The 17,569-nt window shown below is 36.5% G+C and overlaps 2 protein-coding genes across 3 annotated transcripts; both read left to right on the forward strand.

Annotated features, from left to right (window-relative positions):
* The first annotated feature begins 3,514 nt into the window (after positions 1-3,514).
* Positions 3,515-4,960, forward strand: LOC105109580 (putative DNA-binding protein ESCAROLA). The gene has a single exon (XM_011004328.1). The coding sequence runs from the start codon at positions 3,628-3,630 to the stop codon at positions 4,636-4,638; it is 1,011 nt and encodes a 336-aa protein (XP_011002630.1). The 5' UTR covers positions 3,515-3,627; the 3' UTR covers positions 4,639-4,960.
* A 5,481-nt stretch (positions 4,961-10,441) lies between these two features.
* On the forward strand, positions 10,442-15,574 carry PUR4 (purine biosynthesis 4). 2 transcript variants are annotated; one of them, XM_011004329.1, is made up of 4 exons: positions 10,442-10,557; positions 10,689-10,748; positions 10,940-15,141; positions 15,217-15,574. In XM_011004329.1, exons 2-3 carry the CDS (start codon positions 10,704-10,706, stop codon positions 15,134-15,136), a joined length of 4,242 nt encoding a protein of 1,413 aa, XP_011002631.1. In that variant the 5' UTR covers positions 10,442-10,557; positions 10,689-10,703; the 3' UTR covers positions 15,137-15,141; positions 15,217-15,574. The 2 variants fall into 2 exon arrangements, with proteins under 2 accessions (XP_011002631.1, XP_011002632.1); XM_011004330.1 differs by having other exon boundaries at positions 10,703-10,748.
* The last annotated feature ends 1,995 nt before the right edge of the window (positions 15,575-17,569 follow it).

A 17,569-nucleotide genomic window follows, 5' to 3' on the forward strand; every position in this document is an offset into this window, starting at 1 on the left:
ATAACCTGACTCTGAGAGATATCATCATTATTTTTATAGTCAACAAGGCGTCTTTATTTTTTAAAGACAGTGAATTTATTTTTAATTTGTCGAGATAAAATATCAATGACTTGTCATAAGGTAAAATATATCATCACACGATAAAATATACTTGACTCGTCATGAAGTAAAAATATCTTTACCTCTGATCGAACCTAAAAATACTAAATTATTACCCAGTCTTTAGTTATTCTTTTGAAAAAAATACATGTAAAAACAAAAGGTATTGATGCATCACTTGTAAACTAGCAAACAACTAAAACAAAAGAATCATTTATTGTATCCCTCTCGCATTTTACTGTTTATTGCTATAGTGTAATGACTATTTTGTTATTCCCATAAAAAAATGCATGGCTTTTAGACTAGGGTTATTTTGGTATTATCACGAGATGCATTAGTCATTACTGAATATTTTGGGGTATTTATATCTGTTCAATATTTCTTGGATAGTAAAAGAACCAAAATATCCTTGAAGTGAAAAAAAAGAATAATATCAGATAGGGGTGTTTAGATATTTTTATTTTTTTTATACATATTAAAATTACACATGTATCATTAGATGCAAAACATTTAGTTCACTGTAGTCATGGGTGTCTGGTCCTTTAGCCTAATTTTTGTTGTTGATTATAAGTTTAATCGAGGGTCATAACATAATTTTTCTTTGAAATAATAATTTTTTAATTGAAAAGCCATTGACGTATTGAAACCATTGCACACTTTGCAAGACGCGGAAGATGATTTTAGATAGTAAAAAAAAATCTTTTCTGCTATTCTAAACAATTCTTTTCCATCGCCTATTTCATTATCGGTGGCGTGTGTGCTCTAAATATAGTCGGTGTATCGCCGATGATCTTTTTATTTTCTCTTTCATTTCTCTCTTACCCTGATAAACACTCCATAGTCCTTGTTGTTGTTTTTTTCTTTAAATTCCAGACTTTTTAGTTTTGAATATTGTTTCTTAATCGTTTTCTCTTTCGTTGAAGTTTTATTTTTTTTTAATTTAACCATTAGTTTAAATTTTGTATATATAAGATATCTCGATCTAATCATTCTACTTTTAATTTCTCTCTTTTTTCAATCCTTTACTCTTCTGTCATGGTTTTTATGTCTTTTGATTCTATATTTCATATACATTTTATTGTCGGTCTTTTTTTTATCAGTAACAACAATGGTTTCAATTTGGCCCCTTTTTGTTTTTTTATTGTTTTTCATGGCCCTTTTTGTCTATTTTTTTTTTGTAATTTTCAAGTGAAAATAATAATACTATTAACGATAACAACAACAAAAACAATAATTAAATTAACAATGATAACAATAACGATAGTGATGATAATAATTTTAATGATAGTGGTGATAATAATAATAACAACGGTAACAATAACAACAATAAAATTAATGGTGACACTAATAACGATGATTGTCATGGTGGTAACAATATTATTACTTTTATCATTACAAACAACAATAAGAATAATGATAACAACGCGAAAGAGAATGAGAATAGAAATAATAATAGTAGCGACAATAGTAAAACTACTAATAATAACTGTTGTGATGATAGTGACAATGACAATAATAACAACAATGATAATGATCATGATAATTGTTGTTATAACAACAACAACAACAACAATGATGACGATATTATTACTAACAATAACAATGCTACTAATAACCATGGTGGTGGTGATGATGATAATAATAGTAATGATATTATGTATTAATATTAGTTTTGATAGTGATTTGGATCCTTATTTCATGCATCATTATTTTTTAAAATCCTCTTGTATGATTATAATATTTATTTTTTAATTTTATTATTTAATATTTAATTTATTAAAAAATTATTTTTTTATTATTTGATACTTTAAGTTCAATGACACAGGTCATGATTTTTAAAAAGTTAACATATTTTTTTTAAAAGGTTCTATAATTTTATTTTTATTTTCAATCTAATTATTTTAATTATATAATTTAGACCATGAGCTTGATGGGATATTCTATACTTACTTGACTTTAATTAGTATTTTTATATATTTGCCAAGAACAATTTTTTTTATATATTTTTACTAATTTTCAGTAACTAAATATTAGTTTTTGTTTTAAAAAGAGTCCAGGAGCTCAGTATATTCTATAAATGTAAAGGTTAAATCAAGTTGCTGCGTATGCCATAAATATCCATGCGTTATGAATGCATTTTTTTTTAAAATAAAAAAATCATAAATCTACATTCTATTAACACATCCACATCTACCTTTTTTATTTTACTGCATGATATCAAAATTGCCCTTAAGAGGCTGGCTCGAGTGACAAGGAAAATACTCGCTGAGTTCTCAAGTTCGATCGAATCTTTTCAGATGCACTTGTAAGAAAAACGTGTAATTTTTTTTTTCACAGCTAATCCTGTAATTTTTTTTTTTTTTTTTTTTTCACAGCTAAGCCTGTGATTAGTCTATCCATATCTTATTTTATGAAAAACATTATCCAAACCAATAAAAATATCTATAAAAAAATATATTACATGACTATAATTTTTTTTAAAAAACATATCCAATATAACCATAGCTCTCAAATACAGAAAAAAAGAGACATGGTTTAAAGAATTACCTGAAAATACAGGAATGGTTGTAATTAAAAATATTTTTTATTTAAAAATATATTAAAAGATAAAATTATTTTTGATATTAGTATATAAAAAATATAAAAATATAAAAAGAATTTAATTTTAAATAAAAAAATTTATTTATTTTTAAATGATTTCGACCGAGTATCGAGAAGGGGAAAAGGAACAGAAGAATCAAAGTTTTCACATAATGGTACATTGGTAATTTACCAAGAAAATCCGTAATTATTGACTAGTGTCATGCTAGGTCATTGGTCCAGCTTTTATGGCAAGTAGTGGGTGGGCGTAGAGCATAAAAAGCTATTGAGTGAGAAGCTTGAAACTTGCAGTTCACAAAACCAAAAAAAGAAAAAATAACAGGGAGACAAGAAAAAACCAGGCTCTGCAAACCGCTATAGGATGTAGTGATACGCACTACACGAAACCTTATCGTACGCCTATGTGCTTTTTATCGTACACCCACATCACTGAACTGGTATAGCAGCAGGCAGCGTCAACTTCTAAAATTTGGAGGACCCCCTGTTAGGCTGTAACAGAAACTCTCTGGGCTCGCCCTACTAAGCTGACTCCCGTGTACTTTCAGCGTTGTAAAGTTGTTCTTTCCTTGACCAAACAACTTTGCACCTATATAGGAGTACTCACGTATTCATGAAAGAGGCTAGGTGAGTTTCTTTTATATTGGTGTTTCCTCTTCAAGGTCTTTTTAATGGGAAAGTTGAGAATTTTTTGCATGTTTGGCTTCAGATCTTAATGAGTTGCTGGGTTTAGAGGAGTGGGTTTCTGTTATCTACGTTGGTTGATCTGGTTTTTTATCAATCTGGAGGCTAATCTTTAGGGTTTTTGATTCTCGCAAAAAAAAAAAAAAAAAAAGTTGCAGTACAAATAAGCTATCTTTAGCTTATTGTCTCTTGGATTTCTTTTTTGTTCAAAAGTTTAGGCTTTTTTGGTTCTATCAAGAATCAAACATGGCAAATCGCTGGTGGGCTGGAAATGTTGCCATGAGAGGTGTAGATCCGGTATCTCCATCTTCATCTCTTCACTTGAGAAATCTTGAAGATGACAGCACTCCTCCCGGTCTGAACCGGTTGGGTCCAAGAAGAGAACAGGATTTCACTGACACCAACACCAGTAGCCCTAAAACAACCACCACCGCCACACCACCCAGTACTCAAAACCAAGAGGAACATGAAGATAGCAGAGACAACACCAACAACCAAGAATCTGGCGACCACACTGCTCTCGAAACCATTGAACCAGGCAGTGGTAGCACATCTCGCAGGCCTAGAGGCCGACCTGCTGGTTCAAAGAACAAACCAAAACCTCCCATTGTCATCACCAAAGAAAGCCCTAATTCTCTCCACAGCCATGTCATGGAAATCAGCTCCGGCAGTGACATCGTGGAGAGCATTGCCACTTTCTCTCATCGCCGCCATCGAGGTGTTTCTATCCTTAGCGGCAGTGGTATTGTGAACAATGTTACTCTCAGGCAGCCCGCAGCACCCGGTGGGGTTATCACTCTTCATGGAAGATTCGAGATTTTGTCACTGTCGGGTTCGTTTCTCCCTGCCCCATCGCCTCCAGGAGCAACGGGGCTGACTGTTTATTTGGCAGGCGGACAAGGACAGGTGGTGGGAGGTACTGTGATGGGGGAGCTGATAGCAGCAGGGCCGGTGATGGTGATTGCAGCAACGTTCAGTAATGCGACTTATGAAAGGTTGCCACTTGAGGAGCAAGAGCAAGAAGGGATGCAATTGCAACAGCAAGTGAATTCACCAGGGACTAATAATGGCAATGCTGCTGCAGGTGGTGGTGCCAGTAGCGGTGGCGGTAATAATTCAGCGACTCAATCTTCTCAGGGTTTAGGTGAGCATGTTTCAATCCCTGGGTACAATTTGCCTCCTAATTTGTTACCCAATGGACAAGTGCCACATGATATGTTTTGGTGTCCCCCTCCCCGCCCTCCCCCCTCTTACTAAGAATGTGCTTGAGAGAAAGAGAAGAGTTGTTAGTTTGGATTAGCTGACTCACGTGCAAAATACTTTAGACAGTTTCATGTAAGCACAGCGAAGAAGGTAGGACATTTTGGATTAGTTTTTGTGTAAACTAGCTGGTTCTAATCGTCAGGTTTTGCGATGTTGTTGAAACGCGTTGATGTAATGATCTGTTTGCTTTTCTCTAATCATCCTTTTGTGGAAGAATATTTTATTTTTTGATGATGTAGGGAGAGAAGAAATATACCAGTCAGGAACTGGGATTGGTGCTAATTAATGGAAATTTGTGGATGAGATCTTGGAACCTTTTTTATTTTCTTAGGTAAGCATGCCAAGCATATTCTGGTATGTTATCTTATGCCTCGTTTGGTTTTATTCTCATCGGAATGATTATAATTTTGTGAAAACATTGTTTGAGAAATGTGAGATTTGGGAAAATTTTGGAAGTAGTCAGCTTCCATCAATGTGATGGTTGATTTTTTTTCCTTTGACTATGAAATGTGGGGTTTGATTCATCTGCACCTGCATTAGAATCGGTCGTTTCATATTCCAAGTTGGTCGAACTTTTGAAAGGCGTGGAATTTTACATCATTAGTGCACGTTGGGACAGTTGATCCCAAGTTGAGCTGATCATTTGAATGACTCTATTTGACACGAGGGGCTATTCCTGGCCAAATGTGGCAAATGGTTTCCAATCTCATCTAGCATGTAGCAGCTTCCAGTAAACTATTACTGGTATGTAAATGTCTAGGTTTCAATAACCACATGTACCCAATTATGTGTGTGTATATAGGGTACTGTCCAAGTTCAGAAAGTCCAGATATGAAGTACTAGTTTGTAACTCTTATGCATGCATGGTGAAACATGTTTTTGCTAATCAATAAGAAACTTGGGTAAGTTTGCGACGAGCTTACCGTTGTCTGGGTATGTTCGATCTATAGCAATCTTTGCTTCATTGCTCGACAGTCTAGTAAGTTCTAATTAGAAAAAGAAGTTCAGCGAGGATTGCCATAGAGCGAATCTATTTCAGTATGTCTCATCTTTTGTTTTAGTAACTTGATTCAGTTTGATTTCTTTCTCGTCTTTTCTTGTCTTGTACAATCATGCAATCAATTTATATAATGCCCTCAAGTTGTGGATGAGCTTTACAGCTAGAAAAATAATTAAATGCACGTGCTTTCTAACATATATTATTGTAAGTTGAAGATTGAAGAAGCCAATTGCATTCCGATGATTATAGCTAGCGATAACTAGAGCTCTGTGTGATCTTGCGGGCATGATTTTCTTTTAAATTTGTTAATTCTGTTAATTATTGAGCTCCAAAATAATAATTTGTTTGCAATGAAAGATTAGAACCGAGACCGCGCGTGTCGTTATCTTACTTGGGTATGATAAGATGTTGGTTATTGCTAGTTGGGTAAGCTGCCGTGAGGATTTTGAAAGATTTTTGTCCATTTTACACCATTTTAGTCAAAGGTGGTTGATGTAATCTTGAGGACAAGTTTTCAATGTGGTTAGATAGACGTTGAAGAATTATGAACAGGTATGGGCTAGCTATTTGTGTGCATGCGACATTAACGCAAGTAGGGAAGACCTTAACTTTCTATGGATGGGGGTGAAAGCATGGTCGACTATGCAGGTGGCTCATATATCAAAGGGAAGAATGCCATTTTTCCAAGAATTCCAATCATAGAATACCAGATAGAAGGATTGCTTTTCTGATTCAATTAGAAATGCAAAATTGTGGATCTCGGTGACCAACTGGAAAGGTTTCTTGTATTGACAATTCCAGCGGGCAGATGTAGATTTATTGCGAGTGCAAGTGGCGAGTGTCAAAGAAGAATACTATGTAACTGCACGACGACTGGTCATTGATTTTGTTTGGAGAAAACGAGCCATTTTCCATGACCACTTAATTTGCCCAAGTCAGTTGTTAACAGCTGGATTAAGTGATGTGATTTGAGTGCTATTCCAGGAAAAATTGAAATGCCTCATGAATTTTCTTTATCTCATTGTGCAGCTGCTGTTTGATTTGTGTGCGGGTGCGGGTGTGGGTGTGCTTTGCAATATCTTGGTCTCATATGAACTACGTTTAATTTCTTGAATCTGTCTCTGTTGCCTTCGCTACTGATCCAGAAAAAAACCAGCACGTTGTGCCATTTATAACGCTTAAGAATGTTTTAGACTCCGACTCTCACTACCGAAACTCATTTGATTTGGACTCGAACTCGAACATGGGTTTCTTCCATCATTTCAAGTGCACATAATTTTGAATGCATGCACATGTAGGCTCAAATCTTCGTGTGTTTCAGATTGAACTAGGATGTTATTACAAGTTACAGGCTATTTGTCATGTCGGTTTGTTTGCCCTCGATGTGTCATTGACTTCGTCTGTTCGGGCACCATGCTGTATAGGTGAACCATAATAAGCATTAATTGAATGTTGACGTCTGGAAGTGGAGACTCTGCACACTACTTTGGACGTTAGTGGTAGCTTGCATTCAAGTGGTGGTGTCTTGGCCAAAACCTGCCGCCTTGACATTTCGCTAATGCTATGGTTCCCGTTCGTCAACTTTTGATGGCCTCGTTGAATGTTTCATGGCACGTTTGAAATCACTGGAATTAAATTTAATTTCAAGTGATAAATTAATTCATGTTTTTTTAAATTTAATTTCAAGTGTTAAATCAATGTATGTGTTTAGAATTCTTTTTAAAAGTATTGATTTAAATTCGAGATCATGAAAAATAGACCAGCAAATCAGAGGATAGTAATTTCAAATCAAAGAGTTTTTTTAAAAGTACCCTCTTTATTTTTTCTTACAAAAACCCTTTATCTTTAATGCCTCGTTTTCTTCCTCAGCAAAAGCATTGGATAAAGAAACGAACATTGATGAAATTTTTATTCAGGCAGATAATCTTTGAATAGATATGTTAGGGGTCTTGTCTGCAGGGATTTTCTCTATTATTGGCAATGGATTTAAGAGCTCTTGGACCCAACAATGGATCTCCAGATATGACATTGACGATGAACTTACCCTTCGGCCAGACCTCCACTGATCATCAATCCCCGTTTACAAGCACCTCTGTACGTTGATGGGGAACCACGATTTTCAACAAAGAATGATGCGTGGGGTGTAAGGATTCATTTTCAATTAACTATAGGTTTATTATACATCTGCACCCACAATTTAACTGATAGCTTGTGATGTAGCAGGCTTATTACACATTTTTCACTTCAGTTCTCATCCTTCTCAGATCAACAAGTGAAGAAAAAAACCACCATATTTGCAGACCATATTGCAATATGCAATTTGATACGAAGAGGCACAAGGGCAGGGTCATTATTATGACAAATATTTTGGTCTGATGAAAGAGCTTGGGATCAAGAGGGAATTGAGAGAAGCTGCAGTCATTTCTATTTGTGTGCTCTAAACAAGCAAGCGTGGAGACAGACACTTGAGGACTGCAGCAATCAATATGAGCACTTGGTGGCACCAAAAACAAAATTAATTTCGGCATCCAGACAAATTCAATTCCAAATAGAAGGAAATCCAACTCAAAATAGATGAAATTGTATCTCAATCCAACTCGTAAATGCATCATGATTTATCATAAAATAATTATGGATTTTATTTTCACATTAACAAAGAAAATATTTTATGATTTAGGATAGAATAGTTGAGATTGCTAATCAAATTTAATTATATGACTTGATATTTTATTCCAAGCATAAAAATTATAGTATATTATTAATTAATTTCAAATCTTATGTGTAATTAAATTAAGTGAATTTGAGTTTAAATAGATGATTAGCAACTCCAATTGCAAGATGTTGCAGTAAAATCAATTATCGTGAACTAGAATCCATTTTGTTCGAGGATTGAACTAGAAAAATTTCTCTAGAAAATATAGATTTTTTTAATTTTGTATTATTTGATTAATCTAGATCTTTGATGTTTTCTACTTTTTGATTAAAGAAGTGTTTAGTTTAGAGATGTAGTTAGCTTGTTTTAATAAGATCTATATAAAAACTATGTATTTTTTATTTCTATAAGATGTGATTTATGTTTTAAGAGAATTGTATCTTTTAAAAAAATAATCACACTTTTAAACTAAACACATATTTAATGATCAAAGGAAGGGTTGGAATCAAGTCTAATCCCTTTACTTTCAACATTCTTCAAGGTGAACCGCTTCCTTGTAATTTACATGTAATTCATGATTAAATTAATTTTAGAGTATATTTAAAAGTATGGTAAATATTATTTTTTATAGTATTTTTTATTTTAGAATATATTAAAATAATATTTTAAAAAACATTTTAATACAAATACATCAATACAACGTAAAAACACAACAAAAAAATAATAAAAAATAATTTTTTAAATAATTTTAAAATATAAAAATAAAACCAGATATTAATCACATCATACCCGTTGGAGTGTTCCAAATTGCAAAGCTTCTGGTCAAGGTCATGTTAACATTGATTAGTGTTTTTTGGTCGGCAGAGATTGTGATGCGGCTGATTGGGATGAGTTTTCTATATATTCATGTCTAACCTGGTACGTCTATAATATCTTTTGGCGAGACTTTACTTTGCCATTTTTTATATTAAAAAACAATTCTCTCTTCTGTTTTTTTTTTTTATATATATATATATAATTGTTTAACATAATCGTTGTATTAACATGGAAATTGAAGGAAAAATAATGTGTTTGGTACAATAGTGTAAATGATTCGAGGTTGAAGGGTTGATTGATTAAAAACATTGTTGTTTATGGGGTAATTAAATATTTTTAAAAAGTTTTAAATATTTTTTTAATAGTTTTATTGTGTTAATGTTACAAATAAATTTTATTAAAAAAATAAAATTTTAATAATTTTTTTTAAAATACTTAAAAAATAAACATTATTAAAATTGTAAACAATGCCAAAAAAAAAATTAAACTATTTCCTTGTAGCTCTCATACAAAATTGGATTCTGTAGTTTTGAGTTTTAACATAAATGGGATTTGCGCATGAGAAAATAGGCTCTCCACACCCTCGCAAACGGCGCTCGCCGTTGAAAAAAGAAGTGATACGTGGCGTAAAAGGAGCGTGCCATTCACCGGACAAAAGGAAAACCCCTGTCGTCCGGCTTTGCTGGATTTGTCTCTCCACCATGATATCAACTCGTACGTGTATCCTAAACTCTACCAAGTATCTTATGTTATTTAGGCCGTTATTAAATCTTTCAAAGTTTTCGGATCATATTATAAAAATATATGGGATTTACAACAGCATTTAATAAAACCTTACAATTAATCGAATCAATCATAAATCAGGGTTTAATTGAAAATCCCAACCAAGATATTTAAATAAGTTTTTATATAAAAAATAATGAATAATCGAAACAATTATTAGGATTTCAAATCAAATTAAGAAAATGGCTCCCCATATTCTTATAATTTAGGTATCGTGTCCAGTATAATTTTTTATGTTTAATTACATCTAATTTATTTTAAAAATATTTCCAAATAAATACACAACTACATGCCTCTAAACAAATGATTCTTTTTTACAGCGACAGTTAAAAAAAGAAAGTTTAAAGGTTGAAAGGAAAAGGAATATCCATGGCAAGAAAGCCTGACGACATTAAACAAAAAAAAAATAAAAAAACAAAAAAACTGACTCAGGTGAGTTAGATTAACAAGGGGGAGGGTAAGATTGTCATTAGAGCGAAAATCAATAGGCTACGGACTCTTATGCATATCAATATCCATTATTATGCAAGGGGCGGAACGGTGAACGAATATTAATAGCACAAATTTCGTCATAGAAAATAGACGCTCTCTTACTTTACTCTAAGCGTAGGGTTTTACGCGCACACAAAACCCTAACCACACCAGTATAGCGTTGCTCCAGGTTAACCTTTTTTTCTTTTAATGCTATGTTGTCTCTCATGTTTTGACAATCATTTATTTCATAAATTGCCTCTATTTTTTATGTAGTTATTTTTTTGTTTGTTTTTGTTTCTGTTATGATTATTGAATTAGTATAAGTGCAGTAGAATGGCGGGTGCTCGAGAAATTACTGCAGCAACAGAATTCTTGCGTGTGAGTTCTTTTTCTATATGATAACTTCTTTTTTTTTGTTATGAAGGATAAAATTTTCATTTTTATCTTTCTCATTCCTGTTCTTATAGGATTCAGTTTCTTGTTAATTCTGCTAGAAACCCACTTCTTCTTCTTTCTTGTGCTATGTGATTGGTTTTGTGATTCGTGCTCTTTCTGTAATTCTATTACAGGGCACTCATAGGCAGTCTCTGTTTGTACACGGAGACTTGCCTATTAATCGACGAAACCAGTTGCTGTGGGGGACGCTTCGTAATCATAAGATTGCATTTGGTGTATCTAATAAAAGGGGTGTTTCGTTGAGATGTCGTGCTCAATCAAAGCCTAGAGCTTTCATTTCCGGGGCTGGGACAAGTTCTGTTGATGAGCAATCAAGTTTTATTGAAAAGCCTGTGCAAGAACTAATTCATTTCTATCGCATTCCATTGATTCAAGAGAGTGCAACTCTTGAATTACTTAAGTCTGCTCAAACGAAAGTTTCTAACAAGATTGTTGGTTTACAAACTGAGCAGTGTTTTAATATCGGTATTCAGTCTGGGGTCTCGAGCCAGAAGCTTGGGTGTCTTAGGTGGCTTCTCCAAGAAACTTATGAGCCAGAGAATTTGGGGATTGAAAGCTTTCTTGAGAAGAAGACGAAGGAAGGAGTGAATGCTGTGATAGTTGAGGTGGGGCCTAGATTGTCTTTTACCACAGCTTGGTCTGCTAATGCTGTATCAATTTGCCGTGCTTGTGGGTTGACAGAGGTGACTAGACTGGAACGGTCGAGAAGGTACTTGTTGTACAGCAAAGGCGTGTTGCCAGATTATCAAATCAATGAGTTTGCTGCAATGGTTCATGATCGGATGACTGAGGGTGTTTATACTCAGAAGCTTACATCTTTTGAAACCAGTGTAGTTCCAGAGGAAGTTCGACATGTTCCTGTTATGGAGAGGGGGAGAAAAGCGTTGGAGGAGATCAATCAGGAGATGGGGCTTGCTTTTGATGAGCAAGATTTACAATATTATACTAGGTTGTTCAGGGAGGACATCAAGCGGAATCCGACAACCGTGGAATTGTTTGACATTGCACAATCTAATAGCGAGCACAGCAGGCACTGGTTTTTCACTGGGAAGATTGTTATAGATGGACAGCCCATGGATAGAACTCTTATGCAAATCGTAAAGAGCACTTTGCAGGTGAATCCAAATAATTCTGTCATTGGTTTCAAGGACAACTCGAGTGCAATCAAAGGCTTCCCTGTAAAGCAATTGCGGCCAGTTCAGCCTGGCTTGACATGCCCCTTAAATGTAACTGACCGTGACCTTGATATCTTATTTACAGCTGAAACTCATAATTTCCCATGTGCAGTGGCACCTTACCCCGGGGCAGAGACCGGTGCAGGGGGTCGAATCAGGGATACCCATGCAACTGGTAGGGGGTCATTTGTTGTTGCATCTACAGCTGGTTACTGTGTTGGGAATCTGAACATCGAGGGGTCTTATGCCCCATGGGAAGATAATTCTTTTGCATACCCATCAAACTTGGCATCGCCTTTGCAGATTCTTATTGATGCCAGCAATGGCGCATCAGATTATGGAAACAAATTTGGGGAGCCCTTGATTCAGGGCTACACTAGAACTTTCGGGATGCGACTTCCTAGTGGGGAGAGGCGGGAATGGTTGAAGCCAATTATGTTCAGTGGAGGCATTGGGCAAATTGATCACACCCACATAACGAAAGGGGAACCTGATATTGGCATGCTGGTTGTAAAGATTGGAGGTCCTGCTTATCGAATTGGAATGGGAGGTGGGGCCGCATCAAGCATGGTGAGTGGCCAGAATGATGCAGATCTTGACTTTAATGCTGTACAGCGTGGAGATGCTGAGATGGCACAGAAACTGTATCGTGTTGTTCGTTCCTGCATCGAGATGGGTGAGGATAATCCAATCATCAGTATCCATGATCAGGGAGCTGGTGGTAACTGTAATGTTGTTAAGGAAATTATATATCCAAAGGGTGCTCAAATTGACATCAGGGCAATTGTTATTGGTGATCACACAATGTCTGTTTTGGAGATTTGGGGCGCAGAGTATCAGGAGCAAGATGCAATTTTGGTGAAGGCTGAAAGCCGTGACCTCTTACAATCAATCTGCAAAAGGGAAAGGGTGTCGATGGCTGTTATTGGAACAATTAGTGGTGAGGGACGTGTTGTTTTGGTTGATAGTTCAGCTATTGAGAAATGTCGTGCAAATGGACTCCCTCCTCCTCCTCCTGCTGTGGATCTTGAGCTTGAGAAAGTTCTTGGAGACATGCCTCAGAAAAGTTTTGAGTTTAATCGGGTGGTTCCAGCACGAGAGCCACTTGATATTGCTCCAGGGATCACTGTGATGGATGCTTTAAAGAGAGTATTAAGACTTCCATCTGTATGTTCGAAACGTTTCCTGACAACAAAAGTGGATAGGTGTGTCACAGGTCTTGTAGCACAACAGCAAACTGTTGGTCCTTTGCAAATTACACTTGCTGATGTTGCTGTCATTGCACAGACTTACACTAACTTGACTGGAGGTGCCTGTGCCATTGGGGAACAACCTATCAAAGGTCTGGTTAATCCGAAGGCAATGGCCAGACTGGCTGTTGGAGAAGCTCTCACTAATCTGGTTTGGGCAAAGGTTACTTGTCTTTCTGATGTCAAGGCAAGTGGGAATTGGATGTACGCTGCCAAGCTGGATGGGGAAGGAGCTGACATGTATGATGCTGCCACAGCTCTTTCAGAAGCTATGATTGAACTTGGCATTGCTATTGATGGGGGCAAGGACAGTCTTTCCATGGCAGCCCATGCAGGTGGTGAGGTTGTTAAGGCCCCGGGAAATCTTGTCATCAGTGCATATGTCACTTGCCCTGACATAACAAAAACAGTAACCCCTGATCTGAAGCTAGGAGATGAGGGTGTACTGCTTCACATTGATTTGGCCAATGGAAAGAGGCGGCTGGGTGGATCTGCACTTGCTCAGGCTTTTGGTCAAGTTGGTGATGACTGCCCAGACCTAGACGATGTTTCTTACCTGAAAAAAACTTTTGAGTGTGTCCAGGATCTTATTTCAGATGAAATAATCTCTTCTGGCCATGATATTAGTGATGGTGGGCTACTTGTCTGTGCCCTGGAGATGGCATTTGCTGGGAATTATGGTATTCTTTTGGACTTGACTTCGAAAAGGGAGAGCCACTTTGAAACACTCTTTGCAGAAGAGCTTGGTCTTGTTCTTGAAGTTAGCAGAAAGAACTTGGATATTGTAATGCAAAAGCTCTACAGTGCTGGGGTTTCTGCCGAGATCATTGGACAAGTGACTGCCTCACCCTTGATAGAATTGAAAGTTGATGGGGTAACTTGCTTGAAGGAGGAAACCTCTTTCCTTAGAGACACTTGGGAGGAAACCAGTTTCCATCTGGAGAAGTTTCAAAGATTAGCTTCTTGTGTGGACTTAGAGAAGGAAGGTTTGAAGTCTAGGCATGAACCTACCTGGAGAATGTCCTTCACTCCTTCTTTTACAGATGAGAAATATATGGTTGCAACTTTGAAACCAAAAGTAGCTGTCATTCGAGAGGAAGGTAGCAATGGAGATAGAGAGATGTCTGCAGCTTTTTATGCTGCTGGTTTTGAACCCTGGGATCTTACAATGTCAGACCTTCTGAATGGAGTTATCTCTCTATGTGATTTCCGTGGTATTGTGTTTGTGGGTGGCTTTAGCTATGCCGACGTGCTTGATTCTGCAAAAGGCTGGTCTGCTTCCATACGATTTAACGAGCCTCTTTTGAATCAATTTCAAGAGTTTTATAGGCGGCCTGATACTTTTAGTCTTGGTGTTTGCAATGGGTGTCAGCTCATGGCTCTATTGGGGTGGGTCCCAGGCCCCCAAGTTGGGGGTGTGTTTGGTGCTGGAGGGGACCCAGCACAACCAAGGTTTGTTCACAATGAATCTGGTCGGTTTGAATGCCGCTTTACAAGTGTGACAATAGAGGACTCGCCTGCTATCATGTTCAAAGGAATGGAGGGCAGCACATTGGGTGTATGGGCTGCTCATGGTGAGGGAAGAGCATATTTTCCTGATGATGGCGTTCTTGATCGAGTGATTCATTCAAACTTGGCCCCAGTAAGATATTGTGATGATGATGGGAATCCAACAGAAGTTTACCCTTTCAATGTCAATGGCTCTCCTTTAGGAGTCGCAGCAATTTGTTCTCCTGATGGGAGGCATCTTGCAATGATGCCTCATCCTGAGCGTTGCTTCTTGATGTGGCAGTTCCCTTGGTACCCCACACAGTGGAATGTGGACAAGAAAGGCCCTAGCCCATGGTTAAGGATGTTCCAGAATGCCAGAGAATGGTGCTCTTGAGACAGGTTATTGTCTTTCACAAACGTTCTTGTCATGGTTTTGCTTTAATTGCATGCTGATACTCTATTTTTCTGTTTCAGACCTCTAATGAGGATGGTTTCATTGTTAATTAAGGCTCGTAGAGCATTTTGAAGTCAGGTGTTGGATTTGCTTCTCTGATCAAATCCAAGTATCTCCAAGGTTTCAAACTTTTTCTTCAATTTTATCTGCCAACTTTGTTCAAATCTAAGTATCTACGAGGTTTCAAACTTTTTCCTCAGTTTTATCTGCCAAAACTACACAGAAGTTTGAGTGGATGTGGGGTTCACAGGTTTTTTGGTTTCATGTTGTTCCCTTAACTATGTTCTGACTTCCATCCCTTTGTATTGTTGTTACAGTACTAAATGAGCAATGCATGAAGAATTTTTACTATTAATGGAAATTTTATTTTTTTGGCCATCCTTTGTGATGGATGAGTGGCATAAAGAACCGAGGTTATCTCCTTACAATGACCGTTCCATTCATTATGCTGATGTCCAGATGAAGAGGTTCCTATTTAGCCAGCATGGAATGAACTATTTCAGTCGTGCAATCCATGAATCATTTTTATTGAAAACCAAGTTGTTAATCTAAGCAACTGTCTTGCAGGGTAGACAGGATAATGTGGCTTGTGAAATTGAATGAATTTTATGTTCATTGAATCGGTCAATTCAGGATAACCTCCCTAGTTAATTACTGTCTTGAAGGATTATGTGGTTTTCCATGTCATGGGCAAACATTGTCTCTGTTGCAATGCATTGACCCTACGTATTTTGTGGTAAATATTTTATGTTATCTTTTACAAATGACATCTATGTTTCAGTAGACAACTGTTTAGTAGAACACAGTAACGAGATGGTGGCTATTGTGAGTATTGTGAGTATTGTCAAACTTGATGAGCCAACCAACTTAGGTTTACTTTGTGTATTTGTTTATACTTTGCTGTTTGCTCCACACATTTAATGCCCCCGTTCAAGTTTTGTTTATTCACCCACATGCATAACCAAAAAAAGAAAAGAAAAGAAAAAGCTTTACCGAGTTATTAGCTGAAGCCTAAAGGTCATTTAAAATTTGAGGTCACAGTTTCCCAAGAGAGAAGATATATATTTAGAGCTGAATCCCTTATCTTCATTTTTAAATTGGCTGTATTTTTGTCAAAACAGGAGTGCTTCCACTAACTGCACATAGTGTTGTTAAATAACTTGCTGTTGTTGTATCCCTATCAGTATCACTTTTTGGAGGCTTAGTTGTTGTTGAATCACAGCATCACTTTTGCATGTCGTTGCTGTGAAGATTTATGTCCAGATGACCTTGTGCCAAAACATTTTACTCAAGCTATCTTGAGCATGCTGAGAATTTGCTATTATAACATGGTATCATATAAAACCATGTAGCTCTGCATCTGCCTGCCTGTCTATCTGTATGTCGTCTTTCTGTCTATTATTATATGCTTAGGTACCTTATCTGGTTCTGCACTAGTTTCATCATCCTATGCTTAGGTACCTTATCTGGTTCTGCAGTAGTTTCATCAACTTTTTACTGATGTAATTAGTCTGATAGTAAAGGGTGCCAATGTGTGGGAACTCGTTTTGGAATACAAAGATGCGCTGCTGAATGATGAAAGTAGAATACCCCTATGCTTTTATCTTTAAAATCACAATTGTGATAAAATTACAAAATGGGAGTCGAAAATTTGTTCCCAGATGCAGCCAGAAAAGTTCTTTATGTTATTCAAGCTCGCATTTGTTAAGGAAGCCTTAATCAATTCTAGCTTGGACCTCTTGTGGTGTTGCTGTTATTGACAAATCACGGGCAATGTGCAGAGGCCCCTCCATTTGTTCCTTCCACAACTCTCTAGAATAATTTGGGTTCAGACCTGCTAAATAGTGGACTTAACGAAATTTCACACTGTAAAGTGCACTGTTTTCTTTTCGGCTGTACATTGGAGTGGAAGATTCTGCCAAACTTGAGCGTTTTAGAAAATCAAAATTTGCTGTTTATGCTGTGGGACGATGCTTGAGGCTCAATGCCCTCTCTGTGCAAGGAGTTCCAGCCACTTCTAGGTTTGAATATGAAGGCAGTCATCCTTGCAGAAAGTGGATAGAGAAGTATTCATCTTAAAGTTATGTTGTTATTCTAGCATGGGCGTTTCCCCTGTTAATTTTAACAATGAAGTTATAATACTCTTGGAATTCGATCATCTATATGTACATATAAATTACTTATAAATGGTTATGATCTTTTTTATATGCAGTCATTAATCCTGCAATTTGTTAATGAGATAGTGAGGTGATGTTTAATGGTGTCAGAGCTTGATCTGCATTTGTACAAATTGCATATGAGAAGGAGCTCAATAATTCTGCGCAACAGCATGCGTGGAGCACAAGGGGTATTCCCCAACATAAGATGATAGAC

The sequence above is a fragment of the Populus euphratica genome, unplaced genomic scaffold, assembly GCF_000495115.2.
Source record: "Populus euphratica unplaced genomic scaffold, PopEup_1.0 scaffold227.1, whole genome shotgun sequence".
NCBI classification, from domain to species: Eukaryota; Viridiplantae; Streptophyta; class Magnoliopsida; order Malpighiales; family Salicaceae; genus Populus; species Populus euphratica.

Excerpts from the sequence above, each read along its gene's own strand:
- LOC105109580 (XM_011004328.1), top strand. The coding sequence starts at position 3,628 with ATGGCAAATCGCTGGTGGGCTGGAAATGTTGCCATGAGAGGTGTAGAT.
- PUR4 (XM_011004329.1), top strand. The coding sequence starts at position 10,704 with ATGGCGGGTGCTCGAGAAATTACTGCAGCAACAGAATTCTTGCGT. Across the intron at positions 10,749-10,939 it reads CAGCAACAGAATTCTTGCGT|GGCACTCATAGGCAGTCTCT; the intron begins GTGAGTTCTTTT and ends ATTCTATTACAG.